The sequence below is a fragment of the Podarcis erhardii genome (genome assembly GCF_964252035.2).
Source record: "Podarcis erhardii genome assembly, chromosome: 17".
Taxonomy (NCBI): domain Eukaryota; kingdom Metazoa; phylum Chordata; class Lepidosauria; order Squamata; family Lacertidae; genus Podarcis; species Podarcis erhardii.
Window position 1 is genome coordinate 7,009,760 of NC_138515.1, and position 21,643 is coordinate 7,031,402.

Here is a 21,643-nt window from a genome sequence, read left to right on the forward strand (position 1 = left end):
ACACATTAAAAACTTCCCAGATGTCTTCTGAATGTCAGGTAGTTGTTTATCTCTTTGACATCTGATGGGAGCGCGTTCCACAGGGCGGGCACCACTACCAAGAAGGCCCTCTGCCTGGTTCCCTGTAGCTTTGCTTCTCGCAATGAGGGAACCGCCAGAAGGCCCTCGGCGCTGGACCTCAGCATCCAGGCAGAACAATGGGGGTGGAGATGCTCCTTCAGGTATACTGGGCCAAAGCCGTTTAGGACTTTAAAGGTCAACACCAACCCTTTGAATTGTGCTTGGAAATGTACTGGGAGCCAATGTAGATCTTTCAAGACCGGTGTTATGTGGTCTCGGCGGCCGCCCCCAATCACCAGTCTATATGGTAGCACTGCAAGGATTCCTGGAATGGCAGGGTGGCCTGTTTTGCAGAGGGCAGTCCTTTGTTTGAAGGTGTGCTCTGTTAGTAGAACGGCTGCCTGGTCCAAGTGTGACTGAAAGATAAGGCATCCCCACTGTGGACAGATGTATTGTGATTTAAATTATCATGGTTATTTCTGTATTTGCATCTATGCTGATAAATTACCACCTGCTAATCTGTGTCCCTTTTTGGGCTGAAGTGCAAGTGGCCATCCTGTGGGGTAGACAAGTTGTGGCACACCTATTTCAGGTGACAATATTTCCTTGGGAGAACCACAGAGTCATTACTAGACAGAACGATATGGCAGAACCCCTTTCAGTTCTTGTAAAAACTAAATCTGTATAGAGCATCTTTTCCAAGGAAATGTTATACAGTGGTACCTCGGGTTAAGTACTTAATTAGTTCCGGAGGGCTGTACTTAACCTGAAACTGTTCTTAACCTGAAGCACCACTTTAGCTAATGGGGTCTCCCGCTGCTGCCGTGTCGCCGGAGCACGATTTCTGTTCTCATCCTGAAGCAAAGTTCTTAACTTGAAGCACTATTTCTGGGTTAGTGGAGTCTGTAACCTGAAGCGTATGTAACCCGAGGTACCACTGTACGTGGAAAGTCCATGTCTCGGAGGCCTGTTCTCTGAGGATGCAAGGAAGAAAAGAAAACCTGGAAATGTTAAGAGTGGGGTGTGAATTGTGCTGAATTGCATGGGGTGGGAGAGAAGGCTTTTATTTGTTTGTTGTTTAGGATGGTGAAGTACCTGTGGCAAAGTTTTAATGAAAAATAGTATGGGGAAGAGGATAGTGGTCTCTAAAACATATCTGAATCACTGTATCCTTCTTTTGGAACAGCCTTTGGAACCAGGTAACCTGTGACCCTGAAGATGTTGTTGAACTCCAAGTCCCATCAGCTGTAGGCAGCATGGCCAGTGGGGTCAGGGGTGATGGGATGTCTAGAAACATCTGGAGAATTGAAGTCCCACCCCCACCCCACTTTCAGAGGGTGTCAAGGGAGCCATGTGTCTTGAGGGGAGGGCCTGAATATTAGAACAACTTAGAAGGCCTTTAGCATTCCAGATGCTTTGGCAGGTTATAAACATATAAACAAACATGCACACCCAGTTGTTGTTGCTATTGTTGTTGAATGGGGCCAGGTGTTAATTAGAGGGAAACCAATCAAGGACTGGGTTTGTAAGGTAGTTGGTGTAACTGCTCTAGGAGAGAAGGAGCCATCAGAGATTATAAAAAAAACAAAAAATAAAACCAAAGCTATGCGTGTCTTAGTAACAGGCAGATTGTGATAGTGTAGATGGAGAGGAAGCCTTGAGAGGGAAGATAATTTTGAGCACTGGGGAAGAAAAGATTGCCATCGTTGTGTAAATGAGTGGAGATTAGGCCTTTCTCGGAAACGTCATAACTAGCAGTTCATGATGCAGCGATAGAGCTTGTGCTTTGCTTGCCGAAGGTCCCAAGACAGAGAGTTGCCATGGAGTCAACCAAAAATCCCCTAGTGCAGTGGTTTCCAATTAGCTAAGTACTGTGGGTCTCCAGTTTTTCAAAAGCCAAGCCACAGACCCCCTACTTTCGAAAATGCTGATATCTCTATGGTGCCACAGACCCACTGGGAACACCAATTGGGAACTGCTGCCCTAGTGCTACTCTCTGGTAATGACTCTATAAGTAGGAGTGGAGCCACTGCAGTACAATGCCTCTCACTCTCAACTCTCAGAGCCACTCCAGAAGGATACTGTGGTCAGGTGTATTGAATGCCTGTGCAAATCTGTGGGCCTGTGCCCTCCTTAAGTCCCTTAAGTACTGGAACACACCTCTAGTGTTGTGATAGTACAGACATTTCAGAATGGCATCTTTTCCCCATCCCTTTCACTTTCCTTTTTTGGCACAGAGACTCCTTTAGAAGTGCTGATAAGCAATCTTTACCAAGAGACAAAAAAGAGAAACACAACTCTCTTGATTTTGTTGGATCCTCTTGGAAGTTTCCAGCACATACACACACACACAAAATTTTTTTTTAATTGGACTGCATACAAAATTTGGCAGGAATCTGAGGAGATAGGCCAAGAGCGAGTCAGACTTTTCAGATCCAGGTTTAGATCTCAGATCATGAAAATGTGGACACCAGCAGTGTCCGACCTATGGTGTGCTTCAAGGCTTTCATCACTGCTCGGTTTTTATTGTAAACTGTTAGAAGAAACCCTCTAGACTTGAGCTGATAGTTTGATTCTGGTTCTAATTTTTTTTAATCAATCTGAAAGCAGAGGTATTCACAGCTGTTGCCAAGGGGATGTGGTTAAAGAGACTGAATCAGAAAAACACACAGCTGGAGTGTGAGCCAGGAGCTGCGTCCAAGCACCTCCTGCAGCTTTGCTAAGGATCCTGGGGCACAACATCACAGCCCTTGAAACACAGTCTCTTGAACCCTCCCTGTCTTCAACATAAACCTCAGCCATCCTCTGCCTCAGATTTATTTGTAGAATGTGCACTTCTGTGGTCTGTTGTGCTTTGCACATGCACACTAAGTTCAATGCACCTTACTTCCTGGTAAGGGACTGCAGCCTCATCTTCTAAGCAGACCCTGTGTGTTCCACTTCTTGTTGTAAGTTCTCTATTTGGGTAGTTATTTTAGTTCTTCTCCTTTGCACCTGTTCCAGTTCAAATACCTCAGGGTGGCCACAGATGATCAAAACAAGACCATATTGTAGTTGTCTTTGATGAGGGCTTGCCTGATTTTATGAGTACTTCTTGTTCTCCACTGAATATTCCGCTCCACATATTTTGTCCCCCAAATGGCCTTTGCTTTGTACCTAGATAACAGTTTAGTGGTTTCATAGTTTTCCATTGGTCGAGATCCCCAGGCCTCTTTGCTTCAACGTAAGTTCCAGCAAGAGTTGCCAACCAACCCCATGCTTGGATAGTTCACTTGGTAGAGCATAAGACTCTTAATCTCAGGTTCATGGGTTTGAGCCCCACATTGTGCAAAAGATTCCATGCGTTGCAGGGAGTTGGACTAGATTACCCTTGTGGTCATCTCTGATTCTTTGATAGCTCAATGATAACCAGAAGACTCCATCTTGGCCTGCTCTAGTGCCTTTAATCAGCAGGGCTTGATCAGCAGGGCTGCTCCCCAAAGGGTGGCTTTAAGCTTTCAGAGGCAGATTTAGGGGAGCATGACCAGTTCAGTCACACTGGGCACCAGCGGTCATTTGCAAGCACCCTCCTGAGTGTTGCTGGAGGGCGCTGAGGGGAAGGCAGCGGAGGGGGACGCAGCAGCCCAGCGTGCTGGGAGCCGAGCCCTGGGCTGTGCTGATTTTGGGAGCGGCATACCGGGGCATCTGGACTTGGGCGTCACTTTGTGCTCCAGAGCGCTGCCCCCAAAATAAGCACCACCCAGGGCACCCCACCCTCCCCGTCCCCCATTGGCTACGCTACTGCTGGGCACAGAGCCTCGGGGGTGCTGCCAGGGATGCCACAACTATTATTTAGAATGCAGCGCAAGGCAGAGGGGAGCTGAATTTTGGTATCGCACAAGGCACTGCTGAAATTTGTGACCCTAAGATCAGCCACTCTTCTTTTGTAAGGATTGACATTTGTTCTGATTCAGCAGTAAACAGCAGGTTTTCTTGAGGGAAGAGGCAGGGGAAAAGAAATGCCTTTTGGACCTGTGCTTAGAAATCACAGGACAAGTGTGGAAGAGCACTCAAGACTAAATGTCAGGAAGAAATTTCTGATGGTGAGAGCTGTTTGGCAGTGGAACGGACTCCCTTGGGAGATGGTGGTCTTGCCTTCATTGGAAGTTTTTAAACAGGTTGGGTGACCATCTGTCAGGGATGCAGGGATGCCTGAGTTGTGATTCTTGCATTATAGGGGGTTGAACTAGAATCATAGAATCATAGAGTTGGAAGAGACCACAAGGGCCATCGAGTCCAACCCCCCGCCAAGCAGGAAACACCATCAGAGCACTCCTGACATATGGTTGTCAAGCCTCTGCTTAAAGACCTCCAAAGAAGGAGACTCCACCACACTCCTTGGCAGCAAATTCCACTGTCAAACAGCTCTTACTGTCAGGAAGTTCTTCCTAATGTTTAGGTGGAATCTTCTTTCTTGTAGTTTGGATCCATTGCTCTGTGTCCGCTTCTCTGGAGCAGCAGAAAACAACCTTTCTCCCTCCTCTATGTGACATCCTTTTATATATTTGAACATGGCTATCATATCACCCCTTAACCTCCTCTTCTCCAGGCTAAACATGCCCAGCTCCCTTAGCTGTTCCTCATAAGTTATCGTTTCCAGGCCTTTGACCATTTTGGTTGCCCTCCTCTGGACACGTTCCAGTTTGTTTTGTCCTTCTTGAACTGTGGTGCCCAGAACTGGACACAGTACTCCAGGTGAGGTCTGACCAGAGCAGAATACAGTGGCACTATTACTTCCCTTGATCTAGATGCTATACTCCTATTGATGCAGCCCAGAATTGCATTGGCTTTTTTAGCTGCCGCGTCACACTGTTGGCTCATGTCAAGTTTGCGGTCAACCAAGACTCCTAGATCCTTTTCACATGTACTGCTCTCAAGCCAGGTGTCACCCATCTTGTATTTGTGCCTCTCATTTTTTTTGCCCAAGTGCAATACTTTACATTTCTCCCTGCTAAAATTCATCTTGTTTGTTTTGGCCCAGTTCTCTAATCTGTCAAGGTCGTTTTGAAGTGTGATCCTGTCCTCTGGGGTGTTAGCCACCCCTCCCAGTTTGGTGTCATCTGCAAATTTGATCAGGATGAACTAGATGACTCCTGGCATCCCCTCCAACTCTACAGTTCTAAAATTCTTCTACTGCAAAAACCAAAAAACCAACCTTTGTGAAAGATCTAGGTGGGTGGTCAATATTTGCATCTGTGTGGCATGTGTGCCAGTGTCCCCGCACTTTCCATGAGCTGAATCAGAACAAATGTCAGTCCTTACAACACAAAAGTGGCGGATACAACAACTTCAATGGCCGATCTTGGGGTCTCAATTTTCAGCGGTGCCCTGTGCGATGCCAAAATTCAGCTCCCCTCCATCTTGCACTGCATTCTAAGTAATGGAAGCTGGTGCACGTGGTTTCGTTGGCACCTGTTTCATGCCACGTCTGCTTGCGCAGTGGGAGCTGTCCATTTTGGCTTGGTGCTGTTCTCTTGTTCTGAGGAGAAAATGGCCTGTGACAATGATATTTATCTGCAGCCTGAAGATAAAATTTGATCTTCATAACTAGGTTCACCATAGTTTAGGGAGACACATAGTTTCTCTTCTTATCTCTTCTATATCTCAACTTAGTCCCCTCCCCCTCTTTCCTTTTTCCTTCTGTGATGGAACTCCTATTTGGGGACTTCCCTGGCTTTTTTCTGGCCCTGGATAGTTGGCCTTGGTGAAGATTTGACGTTTTCATCCCCAAAAAGTTTTTGATTTGAGTTTCTACTGAAATGAGGCTGCATTTTAATGTTGTACTTTAATCTTGTTTTTAAGTTGTATTTTAATCAACTGTTTTATACTCGGTGTTAGCCGCCCTGAGCCCGGTCTTGGTTGGGGAGGGTGGGGTATAAATTATTATTATTATTATTATTATTATTATTATTATTATTATTATACTCCCATAAGATTAGAATTCTGAAATACTAGGCATTAAATGCCCCCTCCAAGAAAAGGCTGTGAAAGGACTAAACCCATACAAGGAATGTAATCTGGTTCTTGGTACCAGTTCAGATTATAATGCAGCAAGACTCATCACTCATAATAATTTGCTTGTGTTTTTATTTCATTTTTTTAAAAAGTGGGGAGTCCAAAGCCGCTTTGCTCTGCCCACAAATTCCCCCAGGATGTGGGTTCAAGATGGGAGAGGAGGGCAAGGATTGCTTGAGGTGTGGAGAGACATGTACTTTACCTCATAATCTGTGTGGGGAAACAGGAGGTAGGGCCTTGTTTACTCTACCATAGATGCAATAGTGTCTCTGATGGAAGTGTGGAAGAACTCTGCAGCTCCTTGCCACCCCTGATGCCACTTCCCCTTTCACGGAAGGTACATGGGGCAGAGTTACCTCAAGCTGTCTGTGCTGGTACAGTTGGGGCAGCAAGTGGTTGCAAGGGGTGTGTTGAGTGGGGCTGGTGGAAAGGACTGGAATTTTCCACTCTGACCTTTATGGGTCTTTTGCTAGCTGGCCATATTTAAGGGATGATGAGCCATCTCACTGCGGTTGAAAAATGTGATGAACACGTAGCCATCCCAGCCAGCCATGCCACTCAGCACTTTTTGGCAGGAAGTAAACGTGTTGGGGAAACATGGTCGTATGTCCCCATCCACATGGGATGGGGAAGTCAATTGTGCAACTCAAACGGGGCTTGCTCCTTTCAACTTTCTGAGTTCATGTATGCGCTTGTTGGCATCTGTCTGTCTTGGGAGACAACAGAGGAGTGTGCCTTTCGGAGCGAAGTCAAACCATTGGAGAGTTATAGCACCTGTTGTGAGTGTGGAGACTGATGGAGAGACATGTTTTGTTGCAGCTGGGGCGTCTGGTTGTACTGCTGCAAGGTCATTCCTCCTCAACCCATCTCTTCTGCTAAATTTTGCTCCATGGCTCCACCTAGGAATTCACAAGTGTTAATTGCCACTGGCTTTAAATTTTGTGTCTCAGGGTTATAATTTGAAATATGCGGCTCCCTTCTACGAATAGATTGAAGACTTACACAAACTTGCAACATATGAACAACTTGCATATAAGCGCAGACTTGCCATGGACAAATTCAGTGAAATTTGGAATCCATTCTTACAAATACAGTAATAGGTTAAGATCTGGTGAAATACAATAATAACCTTGTAAAATATACAGTTTTGTGTTTTTTCCCCTCCCCCCTTTATTTTCTTTTCTACACGGGTTCTGTTTCTCTTTTTCTTTTTCTCTCTTTTATTTACATATCACCATGTTTGGTGCACATACCGGTATAATTATATACTTTTTGAACTTTCAATAAAGATGTTTAAAACAAAACAAAATAAAATATATGTTTTTTAAATATGTAGCAGATGAATGTACATGCAAAGTGCTAGAAGGAAACCTGTTGGTACAGCTTACATCATAGTAAGAATAAGAATAAAAATAGGGCAGGGGGAATCCCTTAGAGCAGGTAGATCTGCTGTTGGTCACACCTTGGCAGCTTTGCTTAGAGTTACGGATAACCTGGCAGAATCCAGGGGGAACTAGAAGGCAGTGATAGAACTGAATGTGCTGCATGTTTTGCACTACGTTTAGCCATGGTGGTCGTGTTGCTGAGTCTCATTCTCAGCTTATGTTCCTTCTCTGTGCTCTCCTTCCAGTTCCTGTGCCTCAAGAACATCCGAACCTTCCTCGCTGCATGCTGTGAGAAGTTTGGTCTGCGCAAGAGCGAGTTGTTTGAGGTCTTTGACTTGTTTGACGTCAGGGATTTTGCAAAGGTCTGATTGCTTCATCTGCCTTCTTCACAAAAAATACAGTTTTCATAGGCACTTTGTTATTGCCATCAAAGGAGTCCAGGTAGCCTGTGAATGTGATACAAATCTGTTTCATACATAAAATATAGCTTTGTAATATATATATATATATATATATATATATATATATATATATATATATATATATATATATTACATACATACATATATATATATATATATATTACATATACATATACATATACATATACATATATATATATATATATATATATATATATATATATATATTACATACATACATATATATATATATATATATTACATATACATATACATATACATATATATATATATATATATATATATATATATATATATATTACATATATATATATATTATATATATATATATATATATATATATATAGCTTTGTAAAATAAGTGTCATTGCCACAATAGCCAATAGTCTCCATGTGCAATACATGCTAGCAAACTGATACATGTAAATATAATACTCAGCTGTAACATGACACATAAAATGTGCATGCTCTAAACAGATCACATGCTTGCACAGAAAAGCTATGGATATGCAAGCTGCCCAAAACTCATGTGCTTTTTTGTGGTTCTTTAAGAAAACACCAAAATATTCCATGCCTCTTAAAACACTTGTATGTACAGGAGTCCTTAGGAAATGCAGACACCCCCATTCCCAAGCCAAGCCCCACTTCCGACTCTGTCAAAAATCCCTTAGCAGCTGGTGCTGCAGTGCTCAGTGAGTGCAACTGTCAGGAAACAGCCAAAATAATGGAAACATGCTATTTATCCATATTTATCAATAATGATCGTTTGCCATACTTCGTGATTTTGATAACAAATAAGTGATTTATATTAGGGAACAAATTATCTTTAAGAATAAGCCCAAGTTCAGAGGTCATGACCGCTTCCTTGTTTGCAATAACACCTGCAGTCACATCTGCATTGGGTCTCGGTCCTGTATACCTGAAGGAGCGTCTCCACCCCTATCATCCAGCCCGGACACTGAGGTCCAGCGCTGAGGGCCTTCTGGCGGTTAATTCACTGCGAGAAGTGAGATTACAGGGAACCAGGCAGAGGGCCTTCTCGGTGGTGGCGCCTGCCCTGTGGAATGCCCTCCCAGCAGATGTCAAGGCAATAAATAACTATGTTACTTTTAAGAGACAACTAAAGGCGGCCATGTTTAGGGAAGTTTTTCATGTCTGATGCTGTATGGTTTTTAATATTCGGTTGGAAGCTGCCGAGAGTGGCTGTGGAAACCCAGCCAGATGGGCGGGGTATAAATAATAAGTTGTTGTTGTTATAAATTATTATTAACTAGAGTTTCGACGTCACTTGAAGCTTTGACCTCAAGACAAGAATGTTCTATGGGGCAGAAGATGGCCGTTTGGCCAGCCAGGGGGCAGGTGTTGGCCATGTCTGATGCCTCAAGGATGGAGCCAGAAGAGAAAAAGGGAGGTGGCGTCCCCCAAGTGTTGTGGGAATGAGTTCTAAGCACCTTTTTACAAAAGGGAACATACATAAGGAAGAAGGAACTTGTGGTTTAAACCACTGCTTGAGTCTTCCGTACAGGTGTGTCTACCAGACCTTCCAGGCAGGCAGCATGTATTCTCATTTACTGGATCTGCTGCCCACATTTTATCATTCCAAGCAGCTGCGTGATCATTCACAATCTCTGAGGCAGCAAAATGTCTTGAGTTAGCCTCAGTGCAAAATCACCCTGAGCGCAGCATTGCCTTTGAAGGAGGGAGATACTGTATTCACACCAAAGCTTTGGGAGCTGCCTGACAGCATGTAAACAACATTCCCTGACCTCCCGCTCTCTGCTCAGTAGGCCAGAAAGCAAGCAGACGCTTGCCCTCAACAGGATATGAAATTCAGCAGCCAAACCACGCAGGCGAGTTGCAGTGGGCATGTTCTAGAGGAGGAAGCCTGTAACACGTGCAATCTTGCTGCAGAGGGTTTCCTTTAAGCCAAAGGTTTATTTTAAAATGCTAGCGCAAGGTTTCCATTCTTAGCTAAATGTTTGCCTGGCTGCAGAGAAAAGCGTGGAAAGATTGAGTGAAACGAGTGGAAGGATCATAGAAGGAGAAGTATAGGCAGGTATGATGGTCATCCAATTTAGATATCCTAATGTAGCTTATCTTATGCCAGGGCCGCCCCTACAATGAGACAGAGGGAAGCAGCTGCCTCAGGTGGCAGATGCTGAGGTAGGGGGAGCAGCCAAAGCTTGAGTGTCACTTGGCCTGCCCTGTACCAGCTACACTAGCTTGAGGCCCTCAAGTGCACTGCGAGACATTGTCCTTTCACCAGTGTTGAAGTAAGAGGAAACTAACAGTCCTGCTGGCTTCTGTGGACAAGATGGTGCCCTGGGGGGCCTCAAGCAGCAAAACGTCTTGAGCCAGCCCTGTCTTCCATCTGGAACTCAATCCAAACTTGGTCTGCTTGCGTACAAAATGAAGGAAGCAGGCAAAGGTCTAATTTTAACGTTAAAAGGGACACATTGAAAAGGGGAGTTGAATCCTCTCTCCTCGCAGCACGGAGATGAGTATGGAGAAAAATGCCAGAAGCAAGGCAGGGGAGAGTTCAGCATCCCTCAGCCACAAAAACCTTTTTTGTTAAAATAACAGAACAACAACTGTCAAACACATAAGGAATTACTATAGGGTGTGAAGGGGTCTTACATCTCTACTGTCATGGCATCTGCAGATTGCTGGCCAGCTGAATTTTTCTGAGTGGAGAAAAACCAAGTTGTCTCCTCCTTCAATGAGTTTGGGCTGGCATACAAAGAACGCCCCGACCACATATTTATCAATAGCCCTGTGAGGTAGGCCCAAAGTCATCTAAGGAGCTTCATGGCCAAGTATGGGTTTGAACCTGGATGCCCAGTCTTAACTGATGTTTCTAGTCTTAACTAATGTTTATGGAAGTTTTTAATGTTTTAATGTTTAATGCTTTATTACATTATTATGATGATGATGATGATGATGATGATGATGTTGGGAGCCTCCCAGAGTGGCTGGGGAAACCCAGCCAGATGGGGGGCATATAAATAAATTATTTTATTATTATTATTATTATTATTATTATTATTATTATTATTAGCATTTTAATCACTGCACCACACTGCTTTTTGGAGCCTGCCTACTTTCTGTTTTAAATGTGACGGGGGCAATTCTGTTAGTAGACAAATTTGGCAATCCCATCATGCCTAATTTGACCTAAAACAGATTCCTGCTCAACCTTTTCCTGATTGCTTTTGAGAAAGAAGTTTTTGTAACAGAAGCCAGCAAGGTACAGAGTGCTGGGTTTGATGACAGGCAGTTGAGACTAAGATGCGCTGCTTACATCATCTCTTTTGATGCCCGCTGTCTTAGCCAACTCCTTGGATCGCTGATGCTGCAAGTCTGGCCCTATTCTTGCAGTTCTTCCAGAATCCTTGTCGCAGCTGGATTTCAGCCCCACAGTTGCAACAACTTTTTAAGAGCAAGGGGCACTGTAGAGCCATAGATACATGAAGTACCAAAATAATGAACTAATATAGGAATAACAATACAATCCAGCCAGAATCGAGCATTCTTCATATCTAAATGAGATTTAATAATAATAATAATAATAATAATAATAATAATAATAATAATTTATTATTTATTATTTATTATTTATACCCTGCCCATCTGGCTGGGTCCCCCCAGCCACTCTAAGCGGCTTCCAACAAAACACTAAAATACAATAACCTATTAAACATTAAAAGCTTCCCTAAAAAGGGCTGCCTTTAGATGTCTTCTAAAAGTTTGGTAGTTGTTTTTCTCTTTGACATCTGGTGGGAGGGCATTCCACAGCGGGTGCCACTACCGAGAAGGCCCTCTGCCTGGTTCCCTGTAACTTGGCTTCTCACAGCGAGGGAACCGCCAGAAGGCCCTCAGCGCTGGACCTCAGTGTCCAGTTTAACAGGACTTAAAAGTGGTTAATTTTGCCTGGATTGTGCCCCTTTATATAGTGATTTTCTTAAACATTTTAAGCACTCCACACACATTATCTTAGCAATTCTTTAAACAGCCCTGTAAGACTTGTCAATAGTGTTGAGAGCTGAGGCTGATCGCTTGCCCTGTGAATTCATGGCTGAGTCAGAGGTAAAATTTGAAGCGGGGGATTCCCTTCTCACACACTGAGTCACTGTGCTGCATCAGTTCTCAGTAGCAATAATGGAAACAACAGAGGCCCCAAATGCTTTTAAAAGTATCAAACCACTTTAATAAGTCATGGCTTCCCCCAAAGACTCCTGGAAACTGTAGTTTGTTAAGGGTGCTGAGAGGGTGCTTATTCCCCTCACAGAACTACAATTCTCAAAGTGGTTTAACAGTCAATCCCTCTCCCCAGGGAACAGTTTGCTACTATTCTGGAAATTATTATTTAAGGGGCGTCGAGAAACTGAGGAAACCGGCGTTGTCCTTCATCTTCATAGTCTCTGAGTGGATTTACAGTATATGCGTGCAGATTAGAGTTGCCATATTTTGAAGAGCAACAAAGAGGACACATCTGCCAGCTTCTGCTTTTAACTATGGATCTCTATGATGATTCTCATCATGAAAAAGAGGGCATGTCTTGGAAAAAGAGGACCCTTGAATTAAACCCTTGAATTAAAGCAGCTCTTACTTCCACCCCACCCCAAATACAGCAAGCATGACATCGGAATGTTTTCTGTTAAATTAAAATGGAACAATTGTACCTCAAGTAATTATAGTCAAGGTAACAGGAAAGGCTTAATTTATATGCAAACATTCTGGAAACATAAACTAATTTCATTGGTGTTTATGCAACATGTCAGCTAAACAAAGTTAACAGTACAATGTGATACATTACAGCAATTAACAATTAGATCGTGTTCTTCCTTTTAGTTATTTTCTACATTGTAAAGACTTTAGAAGGGACACGGGTGGTGCTGTGGGTTAAACCACAGAGCCTAGGACTTGCCGATCAGAAGGTCGGCGGTTCGAATCCCCGCGACGGGGTGAGCTCCCGTTACTCGGTCCCTGCTCCTGCCAACCTAGCAGTTCAAAAGCACGTCAAAGTGCAAGTAGATAAAGAGGTACCACTCGGGTGGGAAGGTAAACGGTGTTTCCATGTGCTGCTCTGGTTCGCCAGAAGCGGCTTAGTCATACTGGCCACATGACCTGGAAGCTGTACGCCGGCTCCCTCGGCCAATAAAGCGAGATGAGTGCCACAACCCCAGAGTTGGTCACAACTGGACCTAATGGTCAGGGGTCCCTTTACCTTTACTAAAGACTTTAGAAGTGTTTCTAAAAAAAAAATCCAGAACTGGACAACCAGCTGCAAAGTAGCATTCCCTGAGCCCAGGCTACTTAGTAAAGCTCTCTTCATCTTATGCCATTTTCCCCATCTCCTCTGGCTGGCTCTGCATGCCCTGGCTGGGCACTGGGGACTGTCTCTGGGATGGACTTGAATTTCTGTTTATTTCATCAGGTTTTATTGTTTTGCTGTATGTTGTTATTACTGGCTCTGCTTTTTGACATTTCAACAAAAGCTGCCTTGGCTCTACAAAACATGGTGGAATATTAATGTTTTAAAGTCAATAATCAAGTACCTATGGATTAAGTCCAATGTTGCTGACCACACACCTCTCTTTCTCTCTCTCTCCCTCTCTCCCTTCTTCCACGTAGGTGATTGACACCTTATCAATACTTTCGTGGACACAGGTTGCTCAGAACAAAGGGTTTGTGTAAGTGCAGTTGGTTTTCATGCGTGTCTCACACGGATGTGGCATTTTGTGAAACTATTGTAAAACTAGGGGCTGCGCCTTAGCTCACTCTACTCCCCTGCCATCTCTGCTCACACTAACACGCCCCCCCCGAGTTTCTCCTTCCCACCCCATGCAACTGCGAAGCTCATGTCACCTTCCAGTGTGGTGTAGTGGTTGAGAGCTGTAGACTTGTAATCTGGTGAACCGGGTTCGCGTCTCTGCTCCTCCACCTGCAGCTGCTGGGTGACCTTGGGCTAGTCACACTTCTCTGAAGTCTCTCAGCCCCACTCACCTCACAGAGTGTTTGTTATGGGGCAGGAAGGGAAAGAATGTTAGCTGCTTTGAGACTCCTTCGGGTAGTGATAAAGTGGGATATCAAATCCAAACTCCTCCTCCTCCTCTTCTTCTCAACCTAGTTTCTGAAGCCACTTCTCTCTTGTATTCTGCAGTGCTGCTTTGCACCCTAGTTTTCACCTGCACCACATGTCCATGCCTTCTTTTGTGCGACCCCCCCTTCACACAGAAGTCACCCCCACATGGTAACCTCATGCATCTTCCTCCTCCCACAAAGTACATCTAGTAAGTTCAATTTTTAAGCCACCATCCCCTTCAGGCCCTTTCGTGCCCCAGCTTTCCTCTTCAACCCCATACAGTTACTTCCTTCTTTTCTCAACAATCCCTTTCACACAGATCACCCCCAATTCCATGCCATCTCCTCTCCTCTTCTCCTGTATTGCAACCCCCTTTGTGACTGTGTGCGCACCCACACCCACTGGCCCTATTGTCATCTCCAACCCCTTTTTCCTATCTCTTTTTTTTTTTAAAAAAAAAAACCTCCCTTGCGCACAGACCACTGTTTTGATTGTTCCTCCCTTCTCTCTGTTCTCAAACAACAGCAGAAGTTTGAGTAGGTGTGGAGGAACATTGAGGTGAAAATTGTGGTTTCTAACAATGGCAAAAGTTTCAGTAAATCGGGGTGGAGGGACAATAAAGGTTGTTTTTTTAAAATATATATATATAAAAAGATAACCAACAAATTTTAACAAGGAGAAATAGCAGAAATGGGTATGACAGAAACTAACACCAAAAAGCCTAACATACACAGCCCGTCCCAACTTTCTTCTTGCTGCAGGCAAGCTTGTTTTAATCTGCCACTTCCTCTCATCCCTTTCGTTATAAGAAAAAGTCAGCTCCAGTTCCCTTATGGGGTATCCAAGGGCCCGTATAGAGTCCTTACATAGGTTTCCTATCGGAAGGAGAAAATAACAGAGGCCAACCAGAGAATATTGAGAGAAGCAAGGCAGCTAGTAAGCCTGATCTTTATTAATTGTTGCAACAGGGTCCCCACTCACCACATGCAAGAGGCAGGAGGGACCCAGAACAATGGTGAGCAAGCCCTTATATAGACTTTGGAAGTTGCTCACCCTGTAGCCAGAGACCACCCCCCCAAAACATCATACATACATCACAGAAAGAGGCGGTCTACAGCAGAAATTTTGTCTGCCAGGATACCTGATAATGGTGACTGGTTGCATTACCTGGACAGCCCGCCAATTCTTTTGTGATGGTAAATACTTTAATTCCTGAATCCAGGTCACAGGCTCATCCTATTCATACACACATACGCCCTTAAGACAGGTAAGCAAAACACAATGGAGAGGCTTTTTCATTTCTTTCCTCCTTGCAGAGAAATATTTGAGGTCACTAGGAGAGTCAAAATAGTTTGGGAGAGTCAAAATAACTTCAGGATTGTTCTCCTGTACTATTTCAGACATGTGGTTTATATACTTATGTATAATAATAATAATAATAATAATAATAATTATTATTATTATTTATATCCTGCCCTCCCCAGGCAAAGCCGGGCTCAGAGCGGCTAACATTTGCCTTGTAGATTTATGCATTTATGCATAAGCATTTGCCTTGTAGATTTATGAACATATGATTTTTATATATGAGACCTTGGAATTCCTGTAACACTTTCTTAATCTACTCATACCTCTGCTGCTGTTTAAAATAACTTTTTCCTCTCTAGCGTATTTCCATTCCTGCTTTACTGCTGTTGTTTAAAACCACCAATTTCCTCTGTGTCTCTCCATCCCTGCTTTATTCAAAACTCTGCTGTTGTTTTAAACCACCATTTCCCTCTCGGTTTTCCCCATCCCTGCCTTGCTCAAAGTGCCAGTTTGGCTTCACCAAAGAGGGGAGCCATGAACCTTTTCGTGATCTACTCCAGCCCAACTGGGCCAGAAAGAGAAGATATGTTCACAGCTATCTGTATGCCAAATAATCTTACGGCACTCAGTACATTTATTGTACCTTAAATTTTCCTTGACTAGAGACCAACCACTGAAGTTGCAAATAATAAATATTATTGATAAGTCTGCAATAAATCTTAGGCAGTGGCTACTTTGCCGAAAATGTGTTGGCCTTAGATGACAGATAAGTTCATCCAAAAGAAGGTTGGTGGTTCGAATCCCCACAACGGGGTGAGCTCCCATTGCTCAGTCCCTGCTCCTGCCAACCTAGCAGTTTGAAAGCACGTCAAAATGCAAGTAGATAAATAGGTACTGCTCTGGTTTTGCCAGAAGCAGCTTAGTCATGCTAGCCACATGACCTGGAAAAACTGTCTGCGGACAAACACCGGCTCCCTCAACCAGTAAACCAAGATGAGCGCCGCAACCCCAGAGTCATTCGCGACTGAACATAACTGTCAGGGGTCCTTTAGCTTTACCTTTTTACTTTGCCAACAATCTGTAGCCCTTAGGTGACAGATAGGTTCATCCAAAAGAAGTTACCAAGCAAGGGGCTGCAGCATCTGAAATAAGCATCCTCTGATACCACTATAAATGCAGTATCTATATAGGCATATATATAGTTGCAGTTACTTGAGTAGCTTGTGGATATTACATTCTGATCTTAAACCATCTTTGTTATTTTATAGGCCGTTCCCTACAGAGGACAGCATCGCTGATGATGATATATACAGTGGCTTATCGGATCAGATTGAGTAAGGAGCAAGACCATTCTGGGAGGGGAGGGGTAAATCATTCATGCCAAATGTTGCTGCTTTTCCCTTGAAAGAATGCATGACATCAGAAAAGGATCAAGAGGATCTTTTTCCTATCACTGTACGCTGGCAGAACCTTCCCCTCCTGAATTCCTGCTGCTTCTACGATTGCTAAAGGTGCAGAAGTATTCATGGGGAAATGATCATCATTGTGCCAATAAGCTTCTCTCAGGCATACAGGTCTTTGAAAGTAGTTACTAGAGGGTGGTCTAGATGAGGCGGACTCCCATGACCCATGGCAACTGAAGCCACATGGGTCTCATTCCAACAAAATCTACCTTCTCTCATGTCAGGGGTGGGAGGGCTAAAGTTCTTTCTCTCTCCCTTTCCACCAGTGACACCATGGAGGAAGATGATGACCTCTATGACTGTGTGGAAAATGAGGAGGCCGAAGGAGATGACATCTACGAGGATCTGATGAGGTCAGAGCCAAATGTCATGCCGGTAAGTGGCCAGGAGGCGGTAATCTATCCATTCCTTGCAAGGTGCAATTACTGCTGCCGGATCCACCCACCATCAGAAGAAAGTCATTGTGCAGTCCGTCAAAGGAAGACACTGCATGATTTACGTGGGTATAAAAGGTAAAGGACCCCTGGACAGTTAAGTCCAGTCGAATTCGACTATGGCAGACATCCCCAAACTCGGCCCTCCAGCTGTTTTGGGACTACAGTTCCCATCATCCCTGACCACTGGTTCTGTTAGCTAGGGATGATGGGAGTTGTAGTTGCGAAACAGCTGGAGGGCCGAGTTTGGGGGTGCCTGGACTATGGGGTGCCGCGCTCATCTCTGCTTTCAGGCCGATTTATCTATCAGATTTATCTCTCAGACACGGCAAGCATTTTACAACCTGCAACTTGTTCATCTTCACAGCAGCTCTGTAGAGAAGTCCCTAGTCGCCATTTTAGAAAGATTAAATAGAAGCAAACGAGTCATTCCTGTTTTATTTATTTCTTATTGATTTATTAAATTTATCATGAAAAGATCTAGGGCAGTTCACAGAATATAAAATACAAGATAATTAAGCCAAAATAACAAAACAATAACCACAACTGTTATGTACTGAAGTTCTCACCCTGGGCCAGCAAGGGGATACTGTAGATAGTTATGCAAATGAAGGATCGAAAAGTGACATTCAGTGATTGGATAGTTTTAGAAAATGACAACAGTTACATTGTTCTGGAGCTCTATATAAGCATGCTGACTGAGCTCCTCAGCTCAGTTCTGTTCCAGCTTACAAAATAAAGAGCTGCTTTGGAGAAATCGCTGTGTCGTCTGCTATGTCAACCCACAACTTAACAACAACCCTTCCCATAGAAACATTTAAAAGTCTATCAGTCTAAGGCCTGGTCGAAGAGGAACGTTTTACCTGGCACCTAAAAGTATATAATGAAGGCACCAAGCGAACCTCCCTTTTTAACACCTGACCCATTAACATCGTTAACATCATTAGGGCGGCCTAGTGAGTGATGCATTTGAACCCGAGTCCAGGGCCCAGGCTTCATCCACTGACCCACAGCAACTCATCTCATAACATGGTTCCCCACTGTGTTGTATGTTTTGCAGCAGCGGATGACTGAACTGGACAAGAGGAAATGTTGCCTTCAGGAGATCCAACAGACGGAGGAGAAATACACAAGCACACTAGAATCTATCCACCAGGTACTTATGCCACTTCCGCCTCATCCCTTCTCACAGCAGTTCAGGTGGCCGAATTTCTCTTTGCCCCACATTCAGGCCTTATTCGAGGCCACAGAAGCAGCACCTCACTGTCTGGTTGTCTTCCTCTTTCTTGCTTTTTGCAATCAGCCAGGCGATGTCATCGTGCTGTGAGTTTCCTCGCTCCTGCCAGCAGTTGTGGGTGATGTGGAGCAGGGCCAGAGAAACTCACACAGCCAGATGGCGTCAGGTCACAAATTGAGTTGCACCAGTGATTATGGAAGGAGATGTTAAAATGGGCCTGAGGTTTTTGGTGGTAGCTGCTCACCATATCTTCATTACTTACTGTATTTTTCGGCCCATAGGACACACCGGCCCATAGGACGCACCTAGTTTTTTTTGGGGGGGGGAATAAAGGAATTTTTTTTCCTTTATTCCCCCCCCAAAAAAACCAGGTCGGGGAATCCAAACCAGGTCGGGGAAGAGTGGGATGGCGGTGCTGCACCTCCCTGCTGTCCCCCGAGCTTGTGGGGCTGCGGATGTTTTCCCGAAGCGCCGGGCGCTCTGCTTTCAGCGCGCCCCGCGCTCCGGGAAGCAGGCTGCTATCCGCAGCCGAGCTCCCTCAGCTCCCTCGGCTGCGGATATCTGCCCAGCGGCGAGGCGCTCTGTTTCAGGGCGCCCCGCGCGCCGGGCAGCAGGCTGCTATCCGCAGCTGAGGGAGCCCTGCAGGACCTCCCACGGGGCTCCCTCGGCTGCGGATATCTGCCCAGCGGCGAGGCGCTCTGCTTCAGGGCGCCCCGCACGCCGGGCAGCAGCCTGCTATCTGCAGCCTAGGGAGCCCTGCGGGAACTCCCGCAGGCTCCCCAGGCTTGCTGATAGCTTGCTGAAGCCTGGAGAGCGAGAGGGGTCGGTGCGCACCGACCCCTCTCGCTCTCCAAGCTTCAGCGCAAGCCTGCATTCGCCCCATAGGACGCACCCAGATTTCCCCTTCATTTTGGAGGGGGAAAAGTGCATCCTATAGGGCGAAAAATGCGATAGTTCTAGCCTTTGTTTGTAGCGACAAAGAAGGGGGAGCGTGGCCCTCAGCCCGATAGATTGAGAGAAGGATCCCTCCCCACAGTGGCATCTTCCTCTGCTCACAGCATGTATAGTGCTTAACTGGGCATGCAGAAATTTCTCCCCAGCATGGTATATTCATCCCCCATCAGCCAATGTGCATCTTGCTGCCTTGAATTGTGCTTGTTACTGGATCGTTTCAACCTGGTTGTGTTCTTTCCAGCATTTCATGAAACCTCTGCAGCTGTTTCTGCAACCACAGGACCTGGAGAATATCTTTATTAACATTGAGGTAAGAATCTAATCTTTCAGGCACATTGCGTTTTTTAAGTACTCCTCCAGCCGCTCTAGATATATTAAGTGCCCCACATTACTGTTGTCCATTGTCGAAGCGCTAAAATTACCGTATTGGCCTGAATATAAGCCTCACTTTTTTTCCAAATTCTGACCGTGAAAAGTTATAGTGCGGCTTCAATTAACGACCTTACAAAAATCAGCTTTTACGATATCGCTGCTGACAAAGACATACGGTAAAACAGAATGGGTGTGAGTGCCTGCAGAATTTTAAGGGAGCGGCTTATATTCAAGGGTTGTCTTTTTTTCTCCCCCCCCCCTTGAATTTTAAAGGTGTGGCTTATATTTGAGGCAATACAGTAGGTTGGTTTAACATAGCAACCAGCTTGTGACAAAAGCCTTGGTGGCTTTTAGTAGTGATGCTGCCAAAGTCACAATACCCTGGCTCAGGATGTGAAGCTCTGTGACTTATGTGAGGTCTGGGACACTACAGTTCTTCTCTGGCTCAGATTGTAAAAAACAAGTTTCCTTTTTTCCCAGTTTTTTTAATTCATTTTCCAAATTTGTAACAGAAATAACATACAAAACACACTAAAGAAAACACATTATATTACAAAAAAGACAAATAAAAACACTTATTACTTATAACCTAATTTAAATTTCATTGTTAACTGACTTCCTCAAATCCCCCCTAACTGAATTTCATTGTATCACCTTGTAACAGTTCTCCAAAATCATATTTCTTATAAAATTAACTCCTTCAATTTACTACCCTCTTCTCTTTTATTGGTATTCTTATCCTTAATTCTTTGCAATTCATTCTTAATCTAATCCTAAGCCTATTTGATACTTCCAAGTGATTTCTAATTATCTTATATTACAACATTTGGCTAAATATTCTTTGAATTTCTTCCAATCTTCTTGATATTCCTCTTCCTTGTGGTCGCGGATTCTTCCAGTCAGGTCAGCCAGCTCCAAAAAGTCCACCATCTTCATCTGCCATTCTTCTATTGTTGGTATCTCTTGCGATTTCCAATTTTTGGCTAGTAAAAGTCTTGCTGCTGTAGTAGCATACAAAAACAATCTAACATCTTTTGGGGGGGCATAAAAAACAAGTTTCTTAATTCCCTCCTAACTCCCCAGACACTTGCCCTTCCCTTCACTGGTCTTAACCACATTTTCCTTTTGCCCCATGCTTCCTAGGCACAGGTCCATGCTTTAAAGCTCTTTGTCTGTGTTCTCCCCCCCCCCTTCTTCCTCTTTTTTGCCCTGGTTCTTTCCACACACAGAAAATGTTCCTAATTCTGAATTGGAACAAAAGGCAATTTGGGTTTTCAGAGGATTGACGTTTGCTCGCAGTAAAGAGTGGGTTTTCATGGGGAAAGTGCTGAGGGAAAAGAAAAAGTGCTTAGACAGAGTGCTATAAAGCACAGGCCTGTGCCTAGAAACGTGGCAAGAAAGGAAGTCTAGATGAGCCCATGGTTACCTTGTTGTTGCTGTCGTTTAGTCGTGTCCGACTCTTCATGACCCCATGGACCAGAGCACGCCAGGCACTCCTGTCTTCCACTGCCTCCCGCAGTTTGGTCAAACTCATGCTGGTAGCTTCGAGCACACTCTCCAACCATCTCGTCTTCTGTGGTCCCCTTCTCCTTGTGCCCTCAATCTTTCCCAACATCAGGGTCTTTTCCAGGGAGTCTTCTCTTCTCATGAGGTAGCCAAAGTATTGGAGCCTCAGTTTCAGGATCTGTCCTTCCAGTGAGCACTCAGGGCTGATTTCCTTCAGAATGGATAGGTTTGATCTTCTTGCAGTCCATGGGACTCTCAAGAGTCTCCTCCAGCACCATAATACAAAAGCATAAATTCTTCGGCGATCAGCCTTCTTTATGATCCAGCTCTCACTTCCATACATCAC

The 21,643-nt window shown here is 44.5% G+C and overlaps 1 protein-coding gene across 7 annotated transcripts in view; it reads left to right on the forward strand.

Moving 5' to 3' along the window:
* VAV1 (vav guanine nucleotide exchange factor 1) overlaps window positions 1-21,643 on the forward strand; it is a 73,935-nt gene that overhangs the window by 13,025 nt on the left and 39,267 nt on the right. For 6 of the 7 annotated variants that reach the window (XM_081844979.1, XM_081844980.1, XM_081844976.1 and 3 more), the window contains exons 2-7: window positions 7,745-7,861; window positions 13,576-13,634; window positions 16,600-16,665; window positions 17,061-17,169; window positions 18,289-18,384; window positions 19,661-19,729. In XM_081844979.1, coding sequence (XP_081701105.1) covers window positions 7,745-7,861; window positions 13,576-13,634; window positions 16,600-16,665; window positions 17,061-17,169; window positions 18,289-18,384; window positions 19,661-19,729 — 516 coding nt within the window. Of the gene's footprint in view, window positions 1-7,744; window positions 7,862-13,575; window positions 13,635-15,129; window positions 15,294-16,599; window positions 16,666-17,060; window positions 17,170-18,288; window positions 18,385-19,660; window positions 19,730-21,643 lie in introns of those variants that run through there. The other variant, XM_081844981.1, reaches the window with a different exon arrangement.